Source organism: Podarcis liolepis (assembly GCF_965112155.1).
Source record: "Podarcis liolepis genome assembly, chromosome: 12".
Lineage (NCBI taxonomy): Eukaryota > Metazoa > Chordata > Lepidosauria > Squamata > Lacertidae > Podarcis > Podarcis liolepis.
The window spans coordinates 7,264,998-7,285,535 of record NC_139563.1 but is presented as its reverse complement, the minus strand read 5'-3'; the positions used below and the strand labels follow the sequence as shown (position 1 = coordinate 7,285,535).

At 47.2% G+C, this 20,538-nt stretch overlaps 1 protein-coding gene across 1 annotated transcript in view; it reads left to right on the top strand.

The window, feature by feature from the left end:
* Positions 1 to 217: 217 nt before the first annotated feature.
* The window catches only part of ZBTB47 (zinc finger and BTB domain containing 47), a 43,622-nt gene continuing 23,301 nt past the window's right edge, over positions 218 to 20,538 (top strand). Inside the window, exon 1 of the mRNA XM_083466861.1 lies at positions 218 to 619. Within this exon, the coding sequence (XP_083322987.1) occupies positions 617 to 619 (3 nt within the window). The 5' untranslated portion in view covers positions 218 to 616. The remainder of the gene's footprint in view (positions 620 to 20,538) is intronic.

The window sequence follows — 20,538 nt, the reverse complement described above, 5'->3', positions numbered from 1 at the left end:
GGAATCCTATTCGGAATAAGGGAATTTCCCTTAAAAAGGGGGGAAACGTTGACAGCTATGTGCTATAGCTTGTTTAGCTGATATATAAATCCGGCCCTGGAAGGGGCGGCCACCCCTTTGCAGGCCGGCTATTTGCTTGGGTGGGAGCGCGCCTTGCAAAAGTCCCTTTAAATCGGAGCGAGAGAGGGAGGAAAGGTCCGCGCGCAGGCGCACGGGAGGCGGCGCCTCCAATCAGCTGGGCCCGGCTTCTGGCACTGGCAGCGCGCTGCCAGGCTCGCCTGCCTCTTCCTCCGGGGCTGACAGGGCGATGGGGGGGCCGGAGTGAAGCAGCCGCCAAAGGGGCGGGCGGCGGGAGGGGAGGAGGAGCGGCAGCAAGCCAGCAGAGGCAGCCGCGGCGGCGGAGGGGAGACGAGAGCGCAGGAGGCCCCCCCGCTGCAGCCCAGCAGAAGGAACCACTGCAGAGGAAAAGGGGGAAGGAGAAAAAAAGGGAGAGGAGGAGAAAACCTTTAAAAAGAAAGATCTAATCTGTCACATTCCAACATTTTCATGGAGATCACAACCCCCCAGCAAGTAGAGGAGCACCGGGGCTCAATTGACCGGAGACCCTGGCATCAAAATGGTACCGGATCCGATACTTTATTTCTCTCTCTTTTTCTGCCTTATTTCATTATTTATTTGGGGTCGGCACAGTTGCTCTCCTTGCAAACTTGCCCCTCGATCGCTGCGATTATTCTGCCTCTCTTTCTCCCCAGCTGCCCCCCCCCCCGTTAGCATTTTTCTTACTTCTGTGTGTCCACAATTGCAGAGCGCAGATGTGCGCCAAGGTGGATCAGAAGGGGGTAGGGCTCTTTTTATTTTATTTTATTTGCATGCATAATTATATATCTAATATCTCCCCTGCATCTATAGGCTGTCTCCTTTTATTTTTTTGCAAGTGGGGGGCAGCCGAGATGTGCAGAGAGATGCTGGAAGAACGTACAATAGCTGTCTTGTTGCATGCGAAGAGTTAAAATTCCTTCATAGCTGGGCCGACGCTGTGGCGATGGATTAGCTCAAACCCCCCCCCCCCAAAATTGCAATCGTTACAAGTTGACGGGGCTGCTTGCAGTCGTATATAGCCATCGGAGGAAGCCTCGCCGGCTTGTTTTGCCTTTCTGGTGAACTCGGAGTGACATTCGTGTTTAGATGCATTGTCTAGGAGCTTTCAGGCAAAGTGTGGCTTCCGATGGGGTGGTGTCGGTTTAGGAAGAGAGAGAGGAAAAAAAAACCCATCTGCTTGGAGGTATTGAATTGCAAGAGGGTCGCTATGGGATTTGTGACAGTTTCCTCTTCCAGCCCCCCTTTTATCTAGCAAGTCTGCTCAAGTTTGCATTGGTTTCGAGGGGGGGGGGATTCCACCCCCTCCCCCATGCGACACTTCTCCCTTTTCTCCTTTTGCAGAAATGAAGGTGTGTTTCTGCACTGGAAAGGTGGGAGACCTTCCGTTTGCAATTGCGAGAAGGTGCCAGCTTAAAAGAGGGAGGGCTGGAGCCTTACAACACACACACACACACACACACACACGGCTCAAGGGCAGGGACAAGATCAGGAATATACATTTTATTGGAAGTGACACTATCTGGATGCTTGGGATGAGGGGCACTGAAAGGGTTATCTGGCCATGAGAAACCCTGGATTGCAAGGAAGGCCTACAGTCCTTCATCATTGCAGATCTTCTCAAGGAAGTAATCTTAACCATGGGTACGATCCAGAACCAAAAAGTTGTAATATGGATTTCTGGGCTTTGGTTGTGTGTGTGTAAGTTCTACATCTGGTTTGCAAATAGGGGTGGTGTTGTGTGTGTTTTTGGTGTGGAAAAGCTGTAATCCAAAACTCCCAATCTTCAGTCTTTGCATAGTTTGGCCTGCATCCATCGTAGAGCTTGCTCCTCACGCAAACGCTTGTTCGCTCCACAATTGCAGCACTGTTAGGCTGGCTGGCATGTGTGAACGGACCATCGCAGGGCAGACAGAATTCTTGGGTCGTCTGGTGTCACTCGAAATAGCCTCAGTGGTTTAACCTCCTGGATTCAGCTTCCTAAGGTGCTAAAGACACACCTTTTTCTGCCCTGGCCTTGTGACACTTGAGGTGTGTGTTTTCAGGACCTGTTCCCGCGACTCTGATTTGTTTTAGCTGGTTCTTAATGCAGGGTTTCAAACTGTTCCAACCCGCCCTGGGATCCGCTGGTGAAGGAATAATGGTAATAGGAATAATGGGTGGGATTCGGCTAGCTAGTCCTGTAGGCTTCTGTGTGAGCAGGGCTTCCCCTCTGCTATGCACCCTTGAAATTGACTTGTGGGGGTAGAATCCTCCAAAACAGCATATGGAGAGAGGACAGTGGTTCAAATTTGCTAGGCGCATTTTGCACCTGGTGCGGGTGGTGCTGTGGGTTAAACCGCACAGCCTAGGACTTGCCAATCAGAAGGTCGGCGGTTCGATTCCCCGCGACGGGGTGAGCTCCCATTGCTCGGTCCCTGCTCCTGCCAACCTAGCAGTTTGAAAGCACGTCAAAGTGCAAGTAGATCAATAGGTACCGCTCCAGCGGGAAGGTAAATGGCGTTTCCGTGCGCTGCTCTGGTTTGCCAGAAGCGGCTTAGTCATGCTGGCCACATGACCCGGAAGCTGTACGCCGGGTCCCTCGGCCAATAAAGCGAGATGAGCGCTGCAACCCCAGAGTCGGTCATGACTGGACCAAATGGTCAGGGGTCCCTTTACCTTTACCTTTATTGGCCACTTGCTACCAAGTGAAGGTACCTGGGAGACAGGATGACACCTGACGTCTCCACGCTCTGGAGGTGCATGCCTGGGGAGCCCTGGATCTTGGCTCCCCCCCCCCACATGAATACCCCATCCTGTACAGTTCCACCTGTTCTATTTTATCTGTACCATCAGTAATGAATTTCAGGAACCGAAACGCTTTTTCCATGCAGCCTGAGCAGGAGCAGTGAACGATGTTATAGTCAATTGCTGTGGCTTGTCTTCACCCCACTCACCATTAATAAATAATAATAATACTAAATTTTATTTATATCCCCAGCCAAAGCCGGGCTCAGGGCGGCTAACAACAATAAAATAGTACAACATTCTAAAATCATTTCATTATAAAATTAATTCAAATCAAATTGATGGCAACCATTAGGCTAAAGTTCTGTGAAGATTGCCAAAGGAGGGAGTCAAGCTGTGCCCTGACGAAAGGCCTGGTGGAACAGCTCTGTCTTGCAGGCCCTGCGGAAAGATGTCAAGTCCCGCAGGGCCCTGGTCTCTTGGGACAGAGCGTTCCACCAGATCGGGACCATGGCCGAAAAAGCCCTGGCTCTGGTCGAGGCCAGCCTAACCTCCCTGTGGCCCAGGATCTCCAAGATGTTTTTATTTGAAGACCGTAAGGTCCTCCATGGGACATACCAGGAGAGGCGGTCCCGTAGGTACGAGGGTCGTAGGCCGTATAGGGCTTGAAAGGTTAAAACCAGCACCTTGAACCTGATCCTGTACTCCACCGGGAGCCAGTGCAGCTGGTATAGCACCGGGTGAATGTGATCTCGCAGCGAAGACCCCATAAGGAGGCTCGCCGCGGCATTCTGCACCCGCTGGAGTTTCTGGGTCAGTCTCAAGGGCAGCCCCACATAAAGCGAGTTGCAATAATCCAGTCTGGAGGTGACCGTCGCGTGGATCACAGTGGCTAGGTCATTATGAATGGTCTGTGTCACCGTTAAGAAAAAGAGGTAGGAATAGGCCAATATATATGTGGACAGTTCCTGGGCAAAAGTGACTTTTCTTCTTTTAAGTTCTCAAAGTTCTAAACCTGGCTCAGGGTTGTCCTCTGAACTAGCCATATATTTAACTGTCAATCACTCCATCACTTGAAAAATAAGACTTTAGAGCCACCTTGTCCCAAAATGGCAACAAGGCATTCCATGTTGGCAACTGTAACATTGGTTTAAGGTAAACAGGTAAAGGACGCCTGGATGGTTGAGTCCAGTCAAAGGCAACAATGGGGTTGCGGCGCTTTATCCTCTCGCTTTATTGGCCGAGGGAGCCGGCATACAGCTTCCAGGTCATGTGGCCAGCATGGCTAAGCCGCTTCTGGCGAACCAGAGCAGCCCACGGAAACGCTGTTTACCTTCCCGACGGAGCGGTACCTATTTATCTACTTGCACTGGTGTACTTTCAAACTGCTAGGTTGGCAGGAGCTGGGACAGAGAGCCAGTGTGGTGTAGTGGTTAAGAGCAGTAGTCTCATAATCTGGTGAACCAGGTTCGCGTCTCCGCTCCTCCACATGCAGCTGCTGGGTGACCTTGGGCTAGTCACACTTCTCTGAAGTCTCTCAGCCCCACTCACCTCACAGAGTGTTTGTTGTGGGGGAGGAAGTGAAAGGAGAATGTTAGCCGCTTTGAGACTCCTTCGGGTAGTGATAAAGTGGGATATCAAATCCAAACTCCTCCTCTTCTTCTTCAGTGGGAGCTCACCCCGTTGTGGGGATTTGAACCTCCGACCTTCCAATCAGCAAGCCCAAGAGGCTCAGAGGTTTAGACCACAGAGCCACCTTTGTCCCGTAGCTTATGTATCTGAGTTTCTAACACTGGGAGGAGATGAGGGATTGTTTTGTCTAGATGGAAACAGCAGCATAATGTGACATTGAATTTCTCATCATCATCATAATTATTATTATTATAATGTGTGCTTGTGAATCACCCTGTAGAGCAAGAGTGAGAATCTCAGGCACAGGGGCCAAATGCGTTCTCTGTGTCTGACCCTCGACACTCTGCCTGGGATTTTCTTCATCTCCCAAGCTGTGTCCTTGAAGTCGGATAATGCATCTTGCTTGTTTGGACGGGAGGTGAAAGAGATGTGTGAAATAACTTCTTGTTTAGTCGTGTCCGACTCTTCGTGACCCCCTGGACCAGAGCACGCCAGGCACTTCTGTCTTCCACTGCCTCCCGCAGTTTGGTCAAACTCATGCTGGTAGCTTTGAGAACACTGTCCCACCATCTCGTCCTTTGTCGTGTCCTTCTCCTTGCACCCTCCATCTTTCCCAACATCAGGGTCTTTTCCAGGGAGTCTTCTCTTCTCATGAGGTGGCCAAAGTCTTGGAGCCTCAGCTTCATGATCTGTCCTTCCAGTGAGCAATCAGGGCTGATTTCCTTCAGAATGGAGAGGTTTGATCTTCTTGCAGTCCATGGGACTCTCAAGAGTCTCCTCCAGCACCAGAATTCAAAAGCATCCATTCTTCGGCAATCAGCCTTCTTTATGGTCCAGCTCTCACTTCCATACATCACTACTGGGAAAACCATAGCTTGAACTATACGGACCTTTGTCGGCAAGGTGATGTCTCTGCTTTTTAAGATGCTGTCTAGGTGAAATAACTAGCTTACTGTGAAAAAGGTAAGTTTTACATTTGCTGCCCCGCCCATTTCTGCCTCTGGCCTTGCCCACCACTGCCATGTGGCCCTTGAAACATTGCCTGGGAAGGAATGTGGGCCTCTGGTTGAAACAGGATCCCCACACATGCTGTAGAATCATGGATCCGGGAAGTATCTGAGTGTCTATACATGATTGAACTTTCCTTGGCTATGAGATGGAACCTCCCTCTGCAGAGATAGTATATTTTTGAATATATGGAGGTACTGGAGGCCAAACAACAGGGAAATGTTCTTGACTTCCTGCCTGGCTTCAACACTGGCATCCAAAAAACTGGGGGGTGGCTAGGGCCCCTGTGCCTGTATTTGCTGTGGGATTTAATCCAACAGGTGAAACCTTTCTGGGCTTGGAGAGTTAGTGATGGGAAAGATCTCCACCTGTTAGGTCCATGCCTGACACACCGTGGTTAACAGGAAATATGTCAGGAAAACAGGTGGCAACCTTACCTGGTTTCAGTAACACAGAAAACAAGGATTGTCTATGCAGCATTAAGATTTGGAAAAACATAGTGGTTACAGCTGATAACAGTCTTAGCGCGACTCAGCTGTGGTTTTTCAGGGGGAAACTGATTGAAGCCGTGGTAGGTCATATTGTGTGGGTGCTGACTTTTAGAACCCTAAACTGCCTTGGCCCTATATACCTGAAGTTGCGTCTCCACCCCCATCGTTCAGCCCAGATACTGAGGTCCAACTCCGAGGACCTTTTGGCTGTTCCCTCACTGCAAGAAGTGAAGTTACAGGGAACCAGGCAGAGGGCCTTCTTGGTAGTAGCACCCATTCTGTGGAATGGCCTCCCGTCAGCTGTTAAGGGGATGAATAATTATACAACTTTTAGAAGACATCTTAAGGCAGCCCTGTACGTGGAAGTTTTTAATGTTTGATGTTTTATTTCTGGCCTAGAAGATCAAACCTGTAAAGAAGGTCTGAAAGATCAGGGAAGAAGAAAAAGATTGGGCTGAGCGATAAAGCTTATCGATCACATTTGCCCAGGATAGGAAAAGCAGCAGATATAAACAAGACTTGGGCATTTCTGCTTCTCCAGTGCTTAACTTTGCTCTGCCTCTGTTCAGCTAGATTTTTAGGAAGACTAGGACATCTCCTCTTCAAGCCGCTATTGGACGGACATCTGTTGTGGATGCTTTATGGGCCTTGACTTGGAAGAGATGAGGACTATTCGTATTGAGATGGAACCCCCATGGACACTAATGGAAAATTTCCTCCCAGTGTAAATAAGTTCGGATGAGGGATTTTCTTCAGCACCGCAGCAGGGGAAGGAATTGCTTTTAACTCCCCCCTTCTAACTGCTGGGGTTCCAATAATTATCAGGGGCCCCCTCCCAATCTGATGCTATTTGCAGATATTTATTTTTAATGTGCTCTTTCCATCAAGTTTACTTTCCATTGTAAAATGGATCCTCTGTATAGGAGGTGCAACAGTTGTGAGGCAAAACCAGCCTAAAGAAATAAGATTTAAGATTCTAAATGGCCTGGGACCAAGATGCCTTGGGGGAGTCTCAGATGTAGCTGGACTCCATCCAGGATGGCCAGGGACAATGAGAGTTATAGTCCAACGTCATCTTGGAGGACCACGTCTAGGTTCTAAAAAGAGCCCCCAACTTGGAAAGACCACTTAAGTCCTGAGTGTAAATTAATTAACCGCATCGCTGTTTTTCAGCAGTCTGAGGTGAGCCAGGAACAAAGACCCATTGAACAAGTCACTAGTCAGGAGCCAAGGATATAGAACCACATCAGAGTTCAGGAAGACCTTTTTGGCTCAAGCAAGGCTCAGTTCATACAGGAAGCATTCTTATCCTACTTCCTGTCTTGGAAGATCCAATGGCCAGCCTGGGTGGGTGGAATCAGCCCAGGACCTGAAGGTCCTGAGAAGCTACCTCTTGTCATTCGGTGGTTTGTCATGTAGGGTAGTTGTCCACAAATCCTAGTAGCTCATGGCAAGTGTGTATATAGGCATGTAAAAGTATAGCATGTGGGGGAAGAGCCTCAGGGATGAATCTGGTTCTCTGGGCATGTCCACACACCATGTTGCTCGCCCTCCTTGAGTGCTTTGGCCTGGGATGTGTCCTTCAACTGTGATCATGGCTCTTCCTTGCTGGGCTAGAGACCTGCGTAGGAACCACCAATGTGTGTGTCTAGAAAAGTAGCCTACTGAGCAAAGGTTAGGGTTCCATGCATTGCTGTGCCCAGTTTCATCTCTGTAGACACGTGGCCCTCGGAAGTTTGCCTGTAAAAGGATGAGGCCCTCAAGGCAGATTCCTGAACCCAACAAGCAAGCAGTTGTGTTGTAGAGGCCTGCTCATCAGAGAGCCAAGATTGGCTGCCGTTCCCCACTGAATGCACACCCAATGGCGAATCCAGGTTATGTGACACACCCATTTAGGTCTCATTCGGAGAGTTTGATTAGACTGAATCCCCAAGCCTTGTTTGTGGTCAGAAATGGCACCTGTTTATTGAGCTGTGTGGGAATTTGAGCATATAGAACAAGGACCTGCCTTCAGAACTATGGCTGTGGAAGACTTCTCATCATCCCATGCTCTTTTGGATCACTGCAAAAGTTGGTTTTGGGTGTCCATAGAAGGAGAACAAAAGATTGTCAATGTTTAGGTTTTATTGGTAGGGAGGCTTCTTCTAGTCTACTCATCCCTGTTTCATTGAGCGTCCGTTGCTCAAAAAGCAAGACTACGCCAATACTGGCTTGCTTCTTCGTTAGGCCTGATGTAGAGTAATGTGGTATTTTATTTTCTGGCTTTGTTGTTGTTGTTGTTTTGTGGGGTGCAGTTGCTTCTTGGCTAGCAAATAGAGGGGTATTTTTGGCCCTGGCAAAAAGGCTTCCCTCTTTCGGTTTTTCCTTTTTCCTTTTGGTATGTCGATGTCAAAAGGTGCCAAATGTGTTTGTCCTTTCAGAGCGGGAGTCAAGCATTGCAGGAAACATGTCTGTCCATTGGGCTGGCTGTTTCATATCCCCCATCCTTTCCAGGTCAGATCTGATTGGCTGCCCTATATCATGATGTCATCCTGTCCACTAAGTGATCCCTGTTTGGCTTAGGAGCACTGTCCCGAGAAGGACGGCCATCCCACTTTTTAAAAGCTGCCGGACCCCTGGCCAGTCAAAGAAAGAGCAGGCAGCGGATGATGGATTTGGGGGAGCATTTCTTCAATGTCTCTCCGCCCCCCCAAATCTCACAGGGCTCCAAATGAGTGAACACTAATGCAACCTACTAAAAATGCCAACAAAAAGCATTTGGTGAACATCAAACAATTACTTGCTTCATTGTGGGCGCCAGCTATAACCAACAGAGCATTTGTGCTGAATCTCACATTTAATTTTAGCAATAAAGGAGTTCTGTACTCTGCGGAACGAGGCATTAAGCTATGGCCGCCCTCTCCCTTTTACTTGGGAGATAGAGGAAATGTGATTGTCCAGCTTCGCAATCACGTAGTGCTCAAAGCAGAGCCCAGACGTGATCTAGTAATCTTTGCACCTGCCCTGTTAGGTTAGTATTGTCCCTGTATTGCAGGGTAGGGGACTTTCTCTATCCACAACCCCTTTCTTTCCCATGCCACCCCCAGATTTATTTTTTTACAGGCTTGACCAGATCATGTACACCCCTTTGCGGTTCTTACTGGGACTGGAGGGCACAAGGCCGTGGGCAGAAGTGGCAAGGGGAGCTCCAGTAGAGCCATTGCGGATGTACAAGCACATCAAGGGAGGATGGCGGCTGCCTGCATGGTAGAGACAGTGTGGCCTAGTGGTGAGAGCATTGCACTAAGATCTGGGAGACCAGGGTTTGAACCTCTACTGGGCCACAATGTCCCCCTTAAGTGACTTCCTCACTTCCCCTTGGTTGAATTTCCATGTATATCCATTTAACGGTTTTCCAAATCACAGTTCTTATAAAATTTAACTTAAGCGTTAAGATCTTTAAATCTTTTCATTTTAAAATTATACCAATTGATTCGTCACTTAGCTGATATAAAATCCTAAGCCAATTAGTTATCTGCAAGTTATTTCCAACAGATACGCTTCTATTCTATGCTCAGGAATTATTATTTTTTTTGCATTTGGCCGTGGGAACTATCTAACCTGGTGGCTTAGAAACAGGTCTGTTACTTCACCTGCTCTTTGCGAGAAGCAGGCGGCCTTCGTGGTCATATCTTGGAAGCTGAGTGCACACAGAGACACACACATCCCTACTGAGGTCCCAGCTGCTGCTGGTGGAGTAGTAGAAATTGCACCCTTCTTCCAGAGTAGCAGTCACACCGGAGACCTCTTTTCAGGCTAAAGAAAAAAGGGGGAAAAATGGTTTGCTGTGCCTCTGGACTCTGCGTCTTTTGCAAATGTTCCTTCCAGCCTCCAGCGTAGGCCTCACATTCCTGGCATAACCTTGGCACTCACATCAAGCTGGTGGGAGCCTTTAGCGTTCAAGGCTGGGCCCCGTGAGGCGAACATGCTTTTCAGGGCGAACCGTGGGATTAACGGCACTTGGAGAATGCAAGCGGCCCTTTCTCCTTCGGTTCTGCCTGTGTGCGCGTGGCGACGAGCAAAAGCCCTGTTATGTAAAAAGGGAATTTATTTATTTATTTTATATATATATATATATATATATTAAAGTAATCTGGGCTCTCTAGGGAAGCTGTTCCGGATGGCAGAACCCAGATCCACCGATCTCACGACGATGGTGCAAAGCTCTCCTCGCTCTCTGCTTCTCTCTCTCTCTCTCTCTCTCTCTCTCTCTCTCTCTCTCCCCCCTGATCCTCCTGCTCTTTTAATAAAAGTGTGCCATTATGCGATTGCGAGAGACGTGGCATTGTGCCCTTAATAACGCAGCTAGTAATTTGAGCACTTTTCTGGAAATGGCAGTCAAGTGCCAGGCTTTTGAAGGAGGGGAGGGCAATCATCGTTTTGCTCGAATTAGCACGGCGCTGAGCTCGGGAGCGCAAGAGATTGCTGCTGTCAGGGATGGGCTAAGGAGAGCCCAAAGCATGAGTCGCCCTGCAAAGGAACATGGCTAGGGAGCCCTTGGCTCAAGGCATCGTGCAGAAAGGGGGCTGCCCAAAATTGATTTGCTGGAGCAGTGGCTTCTTCCTGGAAAGAGCAAAAGGCAAGCTGGAAGGGAAACCTAATCTACTCTGGTTCCTTTTGGATGGACCCAGTGGCGTAGCGTGGGTTGTCAGCACCCGGGGCAAGGCAAGTAATTTGCGCCCCTAACCCGTGGATTTGTGCCCCCTAACCCATGGATTTGTGCCCCCTAACCCGTGGATTTGCGCCCCCTAACCCTAACCCCCAGATGTTGCGCCCGGTGCGGCCGGCTCCCCCTGCAACCCCCACGCTACGCCACTGGATGGACCCTTATAAGTTTTGGGCTCTTAACTTTGGTTGCATACACACTGTACATTAAAAACCCGTTCCCAGCCTCCCCCTGAATTCTGGGGTGCTCAGGTGGCCCGGAGTGCCTTCCATCAGCTTCGGCTGGTAGCCCAACTGCATCCTTACCTTGCCAGGGACAGCCTAATTACTATTGTCTAAGGTAAAGGTAAAGGTACCCCTGACCGTTAAGTCCAGTCGTGGACGACTCTGGGCTTGCGGCGCTCATCTCGCTCTATAGGCCGAGGGAGCCGGCGTACAGCTTCCGGGTCATGTGGCCAGCATGACTAAGCCGCTTCTGGCGAACCAGAGCAGCGCACAGAAACGCCGTTTACCTTCCCGCCAGAGCAGTACCTATTTATCTACTTGCACTTGGAGGAATCTCAGAAGTTTGTGTGTATGTGTGATTGCTAGATTTCCAAGAATCGGGTTGTGGGGGAGGCGGGGAGAGATTTCACTGCCCTCCAAAGTTCTCTGTCTTTCTCTGAACCTGGCAAAAGAATGTGTAATTGGTACATGTATCTGAAGAAGTGTGCATACACACGAAAGCTCCTACCAATAACAAACTTAGTTGGTCTCTAAGGTGCTACTGGAAGGAATTTTTTTATTTTGCTTCGACTACGGCAGACCAACACGGCTACCTACCTGTATCCGGTACATTTTAAGCAGACTTGCTTAATTTGCATCATGTATACAGACTGCACATCAGCTCCCCCGCCCCCCCCCCGTTACATTAAAACTACCTTCTCCTACAGAAGTAAAGGTAAAGGGACCCCGACCATTAGGTCGAGTCGCGGACGACTCTTGGGTTGCGGCGCTCATCTCGCTTTACTGGCTGAGGGAGCCGGCGTACAGCTTCCGGGTCATGTGGCCAGCATGACTAAGCCGCTTCTGGAGAACCACAGCAGCGCATGGAAACGCCGTTTACCTTCCCGCCGGAGCGGTACCTATTTATCTACTTGCACTTTGATGTGCTTTTGAACTGCGAGGTTGGCAGGAGCAGGGACCGAGCAACGGACGCTCACCCCGTCGCAGGGATTCGAACCGCTAACCTTCCGATCGGCAAGCCCTAGGCTCTGTGGTTTAACCCACAGCGCCACCCATGTCCCTGTTGTCTATGCTCTGGTAAACTCCAGGTTAAATCACTGCAATGTGTTATATGTAGGGCTGCCTCTGAAGACAGTTCGGAAACGTCAGCTAGTGCAGAAATCAGCGGCTAGGTTGCTCACACTTACCAGGGCAAGACGGTTTGAGCATATAACGCCGATCCTGGTCCAACTGCATTGGCTACCAATTAGTTTCTGGGCCCAATTCAAAGTCCTGGTTTTGACCTATAAAGCCTTAAACGGCTCAGGATTGCACTGCCTCAAGAACAGCCTCTTTCCATATGAACCTACCTGGACCCTGAGATCATCTTCTGAGGTCCTTCTTCATGTGCCTCTTCCACGAGAGGTCCGGACCGGGGCAGCAGCACAAGAACAGGCCTTTTAGAAGACATCTGAAGGCAGCCCTGTTTAGGGGAGCTTTTAATGTTTGATGTATCACAGTATTTTAATATTCTTTTGGAAGCCGCCCAAAGTGGCTGGGGAAACCCAGCCAGGTGGGCGGGGTATAAATAATAATTCTTTCTTTCTTTCTTTCTTTCTTTCTTTCTTTCTTTCTTTCTTTCTTTCTTTCTTTCTTTCTTTCTTTCTTTTCCTTCCTTCCTTCCTTCCTTCCTTCCTTCCTTCCTTCCATTTATTTCGTAATTTCGTAATTTCGTAATTTTTATTTTGCTTTAAACAAATACAGATAAATACAAACTTTTCTTTCTTTCTTTCTTTCTTTCTTTCTTTCTTTCTTTCTTTCTTTTCTTTCCTTCCTTCTTTCCTTCCTTCCTTCCTTCCTTCCTTCCATTTATTTCGTAATTTCGTAATTTCGTAATTTTTATTTTGCTTTAAACAAATACAGATAAATACAAACTTTTCTTTCTTTCTTTCTTTCTTTCTTTCTTTCTTTCTTTCTTTCTTTCTTTTCTTTTCTTTTCTTTTCTTTTCTTTTCTTTCCTTTTCTTTCCTTCCTTCCTTCCTTCCTTTCATTTATTTCGTAATTTCGTAATTTCGTAATTTTTATTTTGCTTTAAACAAATACAGATAAATACAAACTTTTCTTTCTTTCTTTCTTTCTTTCTTTCTTTCTTTCTTTCTTTCTTTCTTTCTTTCTTCCTTCCTTCCTTCCTTCCTTCCTTCCTTCCTTCCTTCCTTCTTTCATTCATTTCTTTCTTTCTTTCTTTCTTTCTTTCTTTCTTTCTTTCTTTCATAATTTCTTTATTTCGTAATTTCGCAATTTTTATTTTGCTTTAAACAAATACAGATAAATACAAACAACCGAAATTACAAAAGAAAAACCTTTAATAATAATGGAAAAGTCTAAAAAAAAACTACAAAAAAAATCAAACTACATGGCATAGAACATAAGCCATTATAGGAAATAAAAAAAGTAAAGGAGAAGGAGAAGGAAGAAAAGGGGGGGGCGAAGGGGGGGAATGCAGTGGAATGCTCTCGCCGGAAAAGTTCACCTGACGCCTTCATTATACACCTTTAGGCGCCAGGCAAAATGTTCCTTTCCAACCAGGCCTTTGACTGATTGACGTCTGATGCCCTTTTAAATGTATTGTGGAAGGAGAGGGTTATTGGGTCGTTTCTGTTTTTGTTATGTATTTTGTGTTTTGTTATATTGCAATTTTATGTTGTGAACCACCCTGAGATCTATGGGTATAGGGTGGTATATACAAATCTTAATAATAATAATAATAATAATAATAATAATAATAATAATACTGGGGTCATCTTGTGATCTTTCAAGGCCTAGTGGGAATTTGAAACCCAGTGTCCTGTATCCATTCCTTTGCTCCAGGCGCTATATCACACTGACTCTCAAGGGAAATGTACTCTGTGCAAGCTCAGAGGCATGGCTTCATTAAAAAAAATGAGCTAAGCTACTAAGGAGCTCTGCCCCCATGGTGAGGGAACTTTTGAAACCCAAAGGCAGCAACTCTTATTTGTAGCTTCTTGGTTGCCCAGCTGACTTCTCCGATGAGAAAAACAGGAGTTTGGGCCGTGCTGCGACTGAGCTGATAAGGTTTTTGTTTGAAAGATCCCGGCTTGCCATGCCGTACATCTGCGGCAACAGGATACAAGGCAAACCCTCTTTCCCTGTGAACTCAATGTGTCAAAACATTAGGCGTTCTTCAAATGTTTTTCATTCAATGCTTCGCTGCGATTTCCCCCACAGCTCTGAAGAGTGAAGGCTCTGTCACTTCTACGTTTGCTTGTCTGCATGGAAAAATAAAATGTTGTCGGGTTGTTGTTGTTTTGTTTGTTTTCTTCTCAGTTCTTTCCCCTGTTAGTTGGCATCTCTCTCTTCTAATCTAGACCACACTTACAAATGCAAGTCACCCAGTAAAGGGAAAGTAGACTTAAAAACTTGAGGTAGTATTCTGCGGTGGCAAAAGTGTTGGGCTTGAGCCGGGAAGAGCCGAGTTCGAATTCTCAGTTGGCCAAGAGTTGATTACTGATGCTGGGCTCTGTTCAGATGTTATGCCTGCCTGGTTTGATGTTTCACAAACAGGCCCTGAGGAGTTTCTGCCTTGTATATATACTGCCTCCTCCTTCAGCTCAGGAGACACAGTTCTGGACTTATGATTTCCGTTTGTGGCAACCTGGTTTCCGGGTACGTCCGAATGGGCAAACAACGTTTTGCCCTCGCCTACAGTTTTGCGGTGCGTGTTTGCACCCTACTCCAAAATAGCGGAAGCACCTAGAGCAGCCTTTCTCAACCTGCGGGTCCCCAGATGTTGTTGAACTACAACTCCCATCACCCCTAGCTAGCAAGGCCAGAGCTCAGGGATGATGGGAGTTGTAGTCCAACAACATCTGGGGAAGCACAGGTTGAGAACCGCTGACCTAGAGGAAGGGGAACAGACAGACTCCTTTTTTATATAATATTTATTAAGATTTTACACAAAACATACAAAACATAATATTTTTTTTAAATTAAAAATAATTAAACCAACTATTACACATACAAAAAAGAGCAACAGCTAGCAAGAAAGTTACCAAAAAAAGACCTAAAAAACCAATAGTTGAGAAATTAAAAAGGAAGAGAAAAAAGAAAGAAAAATATCTTGAAAAAAATAATAATCCATCTTTCAATATCTTTAAGTTCATTTGCTTATTTCCTTGACCTCCTCACACCTCCCCTTTTGTATTCCCGTTTACAAAGTCCTTTCAGCAAATCCTTACCCTCTTTCATTTATCTTTACTCTATAATCTTAACCTATTATAACTATATATTTTCATCCAAATAACTATCTATATCTACATATTCTTATTAGCCTTAATACCAAAACCACTTATTTTCAGTCCAACATCATTTTAACATTCATTAAGGGAACAGACAGACTCCTTGGGGCTGGTTCACATAACACTAAACCATGGTTTGCAATTGTGTCTCGTTTCCGCCTCCCGGGAATGTGTCCTTGAACTCTGGCGAATGCCTCTTGTCAGCAAGGGGTGTGTCCTGAGAAGGGTTATGAGGGCCGAGCAGAGGGTCCTGAGGGCCACATTTGGCCCTTCACCCTGAGTCTCCCCATCTCTGGTTCGCAGCTAGCTATTACGTGGAGAAGGCGGTTGCAATCTGAGGCTTTTTTTTGGAGGTCCCGAGCCTCAAGGAGGTTAGATTGGTCTAACTAGAGCCAGGGCCTTTTCAGCACTGGCCCCGACATGGTGGAACGCTCTCTCCCAAGAGACTAGGGCCCTGCGGGACTTGACATCTTTCCGCAGGGCCTGCAAGACAGAGCTGTTCCTCCTGGCCTTTGGTTTCAAGTAGGTCTGACCCCTATGTTTCCCTCCCCTTATGGTCTTGATTTATCAGCTACAGTACTTTAAAATGAGGCTGCATTTTAAATTGCATTTTAACCTGTATTTTAAATTGGTTTCCTCCCCTTCTCTTTTTCCCTTATTATGTTTTTACTGCGATTTTATTGGTGTTAGCCGACTCTGGCCGGGGAGGGCGAGGTATAAATAAAATAATTTATTATTATTATTTATTATTATTATTATTATTTTCTCCATCCTGTCTGGTTCTGTCCTCCATCTGGTTTCCTCCCTTCCTTTTTTGCTCCTGCCATGTCCCCCTTTTAGAAAAAAAGAAGAAGCCACCCCCCAAGCACTTTGCACATAGTGAACTTGCTGTAACCCCTCATGCATCTCCCCCTCATAAAACTCTGTTGACGGAGACGGGATGAGGCCGGGCTGCCTGCCTCAAAAATCTTTTCGCGCTGACCTTCACTCGGCCTCGCTGGAGAGCCTGGACCGCAGCCGACCCTGGATAAGCAAGGCTGGCGGCTCTCCCTCGCAGGCCCCTCCAAGGCCTCTGGGTTTTGGGGGGGCGCCAAGAGGAGAACTGCAGGCCTCCGGTGTCTTCCTTCGGAGCTGGTGGGCCGCTGAAAGGGAGAGTTTTGCAGAGTGCATAAAAACGAGGTGCCCTCGGAAAGGTTGCAGCCCCTTGTTGTTGTTGTTTAGTCGTTTAGTCATGTTCGACTCTTCGTGACCCCATGGACCAGAGCACGCCAGGCACTCCTGTCTTCCACTGTCTCCCGCAGTTTGGTCAAACTCATGCTGGTAGCTTCGAGAACACTGTCCAACCATCTCGTCCTCTGTCGTCCCCTTCTCCTTGTGCCCTCCATCTTTCCCAACATCAGGGTCTTTTCCAGGGAGTCTTCTCTTCTCATGAGGTGGCCAAAGTATTGGAGCCTCAGCTTCAGGATCTGTCCTTCCAGTGAGCACTCAGGGCTGATTTCCTTCAGAATGGAGAGGTTTGATCTTCTTGCAGTCCATGGGACTCTCAAGAGTCTCCTCCAGCACCATAATTCAAAAGCATCCATTCTTTGGCGATCAGCCTTCTTTATGGTCCAGCTCTCACTTCCATACATTACTACTGGGAAAACCATAGCTTGAACTATACGGACCTTTGTTGGCAAGGTGATGTCTCCACTTTGTAAGATGCTGTCTAGGTTTGTCATTGCTTTTCTCCCAAGAAGCAGGCGTCTTTTAATTTCGTGACTTCTGTCACCATCTGCAGTGATCACGGAGCCCAATAAAGTAAAATCTCTCACTGCCCCCATTTCTTCCCCTTCTATTTGCTAGGAGGTGATGGGACCAGTTGCCATGATCTTCTTTTTCTTTTTTTTTGATGTTGAGCTTCAGACCATATTTTGCGCTCTCCTCTTTCACCCTCATTAAAAGGTTCTTTAATTCCTCCTTACTTTCTGCCATCAAGGTTGTGTCATCTGCATATCTGAGGTTGTTGATATTTCTTCCAGCAGTCTTAATTCCAGCTAGGGATTCATCCAGCCCAGCCTTTTGCATGATGAATTCTGTATATGTTAAATAAGCAGGGAGACAATATACAGTGGTGCCTCGCAAGACGAAAAGAATCTGTCCTGTGATTCTGTTCGTCTAGCGGTTTTTTTGTCTTGCGAAGCAAGCCCATTGACGGATTAGCGGATTAGCGCTATTAGCGGCTTTTAGCGGCTTTTAACGGCTTATCTGCTGATCGGATCAGCTGATAAGCGGCTTAGCGGCTTAGAAAAAGGGGGGGGGAAGGGGAAAAAAAACCCCGCAGGAACTCACAAGGCATTGTCGTCTTGCGAAGCAAGCCCATAGGAAATTCGTTTTGCGAAGCACCTCCAAAACGGAAAACCCTTTCGTCTAGCAGGTTTTCCGTCTTGTGAGGCATTCGTCTTGTGGGGCACCACTGTACAGCCTTGTCGTACTCCTCTCCCAATTTTGAACCAATCAGTTGTTCCATATCCAGTTCTAACTGTACCTTCTTGTCCCACGTTAAATGTGCTTCAGGTTGAGCATTTTCAGGTTACGCTCCATGGCGACTCAGAAGTAACGGAGCGCGTTACTTCCAGGTTTCGCCGCTCACGCATGCGCAGACACTCAAAATGACGTCATGCACGGAAGCGGCAAATCACGATCCGTGCACGCGCAGACACGGGCTGCGTTCACTTCAGGATGCAAACAGAGCTCCGGAATGGATCCCGTTCGCATCCAGAGGTACCACTGTATTTTCTCCTAAAAGCAATTTTCTTCAATATGATCATTTTTGGTAGGCTCTTTGCAACGCGATCGGATGAGCGGGGTTCAAATTTTTGTGGGTGCCTGTGCGATTTTGTTCCCGAATCGCGACATTTAGAGAAGTACGGATTTCGAAGGATGGCTTTGTCTTCCCTCGCACATGGTTTCAGAAAGTGCGGTTTCAGCAGCTTCAGCTTTCAAAATGAATTTCCACCCATCTACATCGGTGGGTTATGAGAAAGGGCTGCGAAGTGGGAATTCTGCTTTCAGATTTGGGTGTCGCTATGTACAGAGCGGCTAGCAGTGGTGCATTTTGGGCTTTCAGATTTCAGCAGCACCCTGTGCGTTCGTACCCATAAGTTGCATTATTTGGAGCTCTGTATTCTGAGATCTCACTGGCATCCAGCATGGAAATCTGCTTCGTGAGAATCTCAGCTTGTGCCTTTTTAAAATGAGTCTGGTTCTCTTGGCCAGAATGCCTGCCAGGAGTACTGACTGGAAGAATCTCATAAGTTTGTGTGTATGTGTGATTGCTAGATTTCCAAGAATCGGGTTGTGGGGGAGGCGGGGAGAGATTTCACTGCCCTCCAAAGTTCTCTGTCTTTCTCTGAACCTGGCAAAAGAATGTGTAATCGGTACATGTATCTGAAGAAGTGTGCATACACACGAAAGCTCCTACCAATAACAAACTTAGTTGGTCTCTAAGGTGCTACTGGAAGGAATTTCTTTATTTTCTTTCGACTATGGCAGACCAACACAGCTACCTACCTGTACCTGGTACATTTTAAGCAGACTTGCTTAATTTGCATCATGTACACAGACTGCACATCAGCCTCCCCCCCCCCGTTAAATTAAAACTACCTTCTCCTATAGAAGTAAAGGTAAAGGGACCCCTGACCATTAGGTCCAGTTGCGGATGACTTGGGTTGCGGCGCTCATCTCGCTTTATTGGTCGAGGGAGCCGGCGTACAGCTTCCGGGTCATGTGGCCAGCATGACTAAGCCGCTTCTGGCGAACCACAGCAGCGCACGGAAACGCCGTTTACCTTCCTGCCGGAGCGGTACCTATTTATCTACTTGCACTTTGACGTGCTTTCAAACTGCTAGGTTGGCAGGAGCAGGGACCGAGCAACGGGAGCTCACCCCGTCGCGGGGATTCGAACCGCTGACCTTCTGATCAGCAAATCCTAGGCTCTGTGGTTTAACCCACAGCACCACCCGTGTCCCTCTACAGAAGTAATCTCCCCAAATAACTGGTTTGCTCAGCGTGAGCGAGGATCAAAGCCTGCTTGCTGGCAATGGTTCAAATACCCATGTTCTTAATTTATTCGAGTAAAAGAAAGCAACAAATTCCTGAACAGTTACCATAGATAAGCTCTCTTCCAAAACAACAACAACAACCACAGGTTGCTATGACTTCTTTCTTGTTAACTGTATAACGGTGGATGGTCTGAAATAGCCCAGACTGCCTTTATGAATAAGAGGTGATATGTAATACAGTGGTACCTCGGGTTACAGATGCTTCAGGTTACAGATGCTTCAGGTTACAGATGCTTCAGGTTACAGACTCTGCTAATCCAGAAATAGTGCTTCAGGTTAAGAATTTTGCTTCAGGATGAGGACAGAAATCGCGGCGCAGTGGCAGCAGCAGGAGGCCCCATTAGCTAAAGTGGTGCTTCAGGTTAAGAACAGTTTCAGTTTCAGAACAGACCTCCGGAACGAAATAAGTTTTTAACCCGAGGTACCACTGTAGCTAGGTCTGTCTTGTTGATTTTGGGGAATGGTGGGCAGTTTTCACTGCTCCCCCCTAGACACCCCATAACTTTACCTCTCCATGCTTATTTTTGCTTTTGCATCACACCTTTCAGTTTGCAAGAAATGGACCCGTTTGCCGTGACACGAACAAGCTGCTGTAAGCCTTGAATAGATGTACAAAGCCATGAACAACTTGAGTCCAGGGTACCTTAAGGACCAAGCTCAGTCATTGATATCATCTGAAGAAGCACTGTTAGTTGTTCTCCATGTTACAGAAGCCCTATTGTCTTCCGCTAAAAGTAAGGCATTTAGTGTCACCAGTTCCATTCCGTGGAACTCTCTTCCAGCAGAGATACAGCAGGCACCCTCACTTTTGACTTTCCAGCATCTCTCGGGAAAAAACGTTTTTGTGCTGACAGACCTAAGTGGGTTTTTTGTGTTTTTTTAAAAGTCCCTCAAGTAGCCAGTCATTTTAATGATTTGTTCTGTACTGATTTTAATGGGATTTTTCTGTTTGGTTTTCGGATCGCTGTACCCCACTCTGATATAGTTAATAAACGAGTAAGTTGACAGAAATGAGAAACGCAGTGCCAATCAAAAGAGAGTACAGCATCAGCTAAAAAACAAAACAAAAAAGATAAAGCAGGCTTCCTCAACCTCGGCCCTCCAGATGTTTTTGGCCTACAACTCCCATGATCCCTAGCTAGCAGGACTAGTGGTCAGGGATGAGGGGAACTGGAGTCTCAAAACATCTGGAGCAGGCTTCCTCAACCTTGGCCATCCAGATGTTTCAAGACTACAATTCCCATCATGCCTGACCAC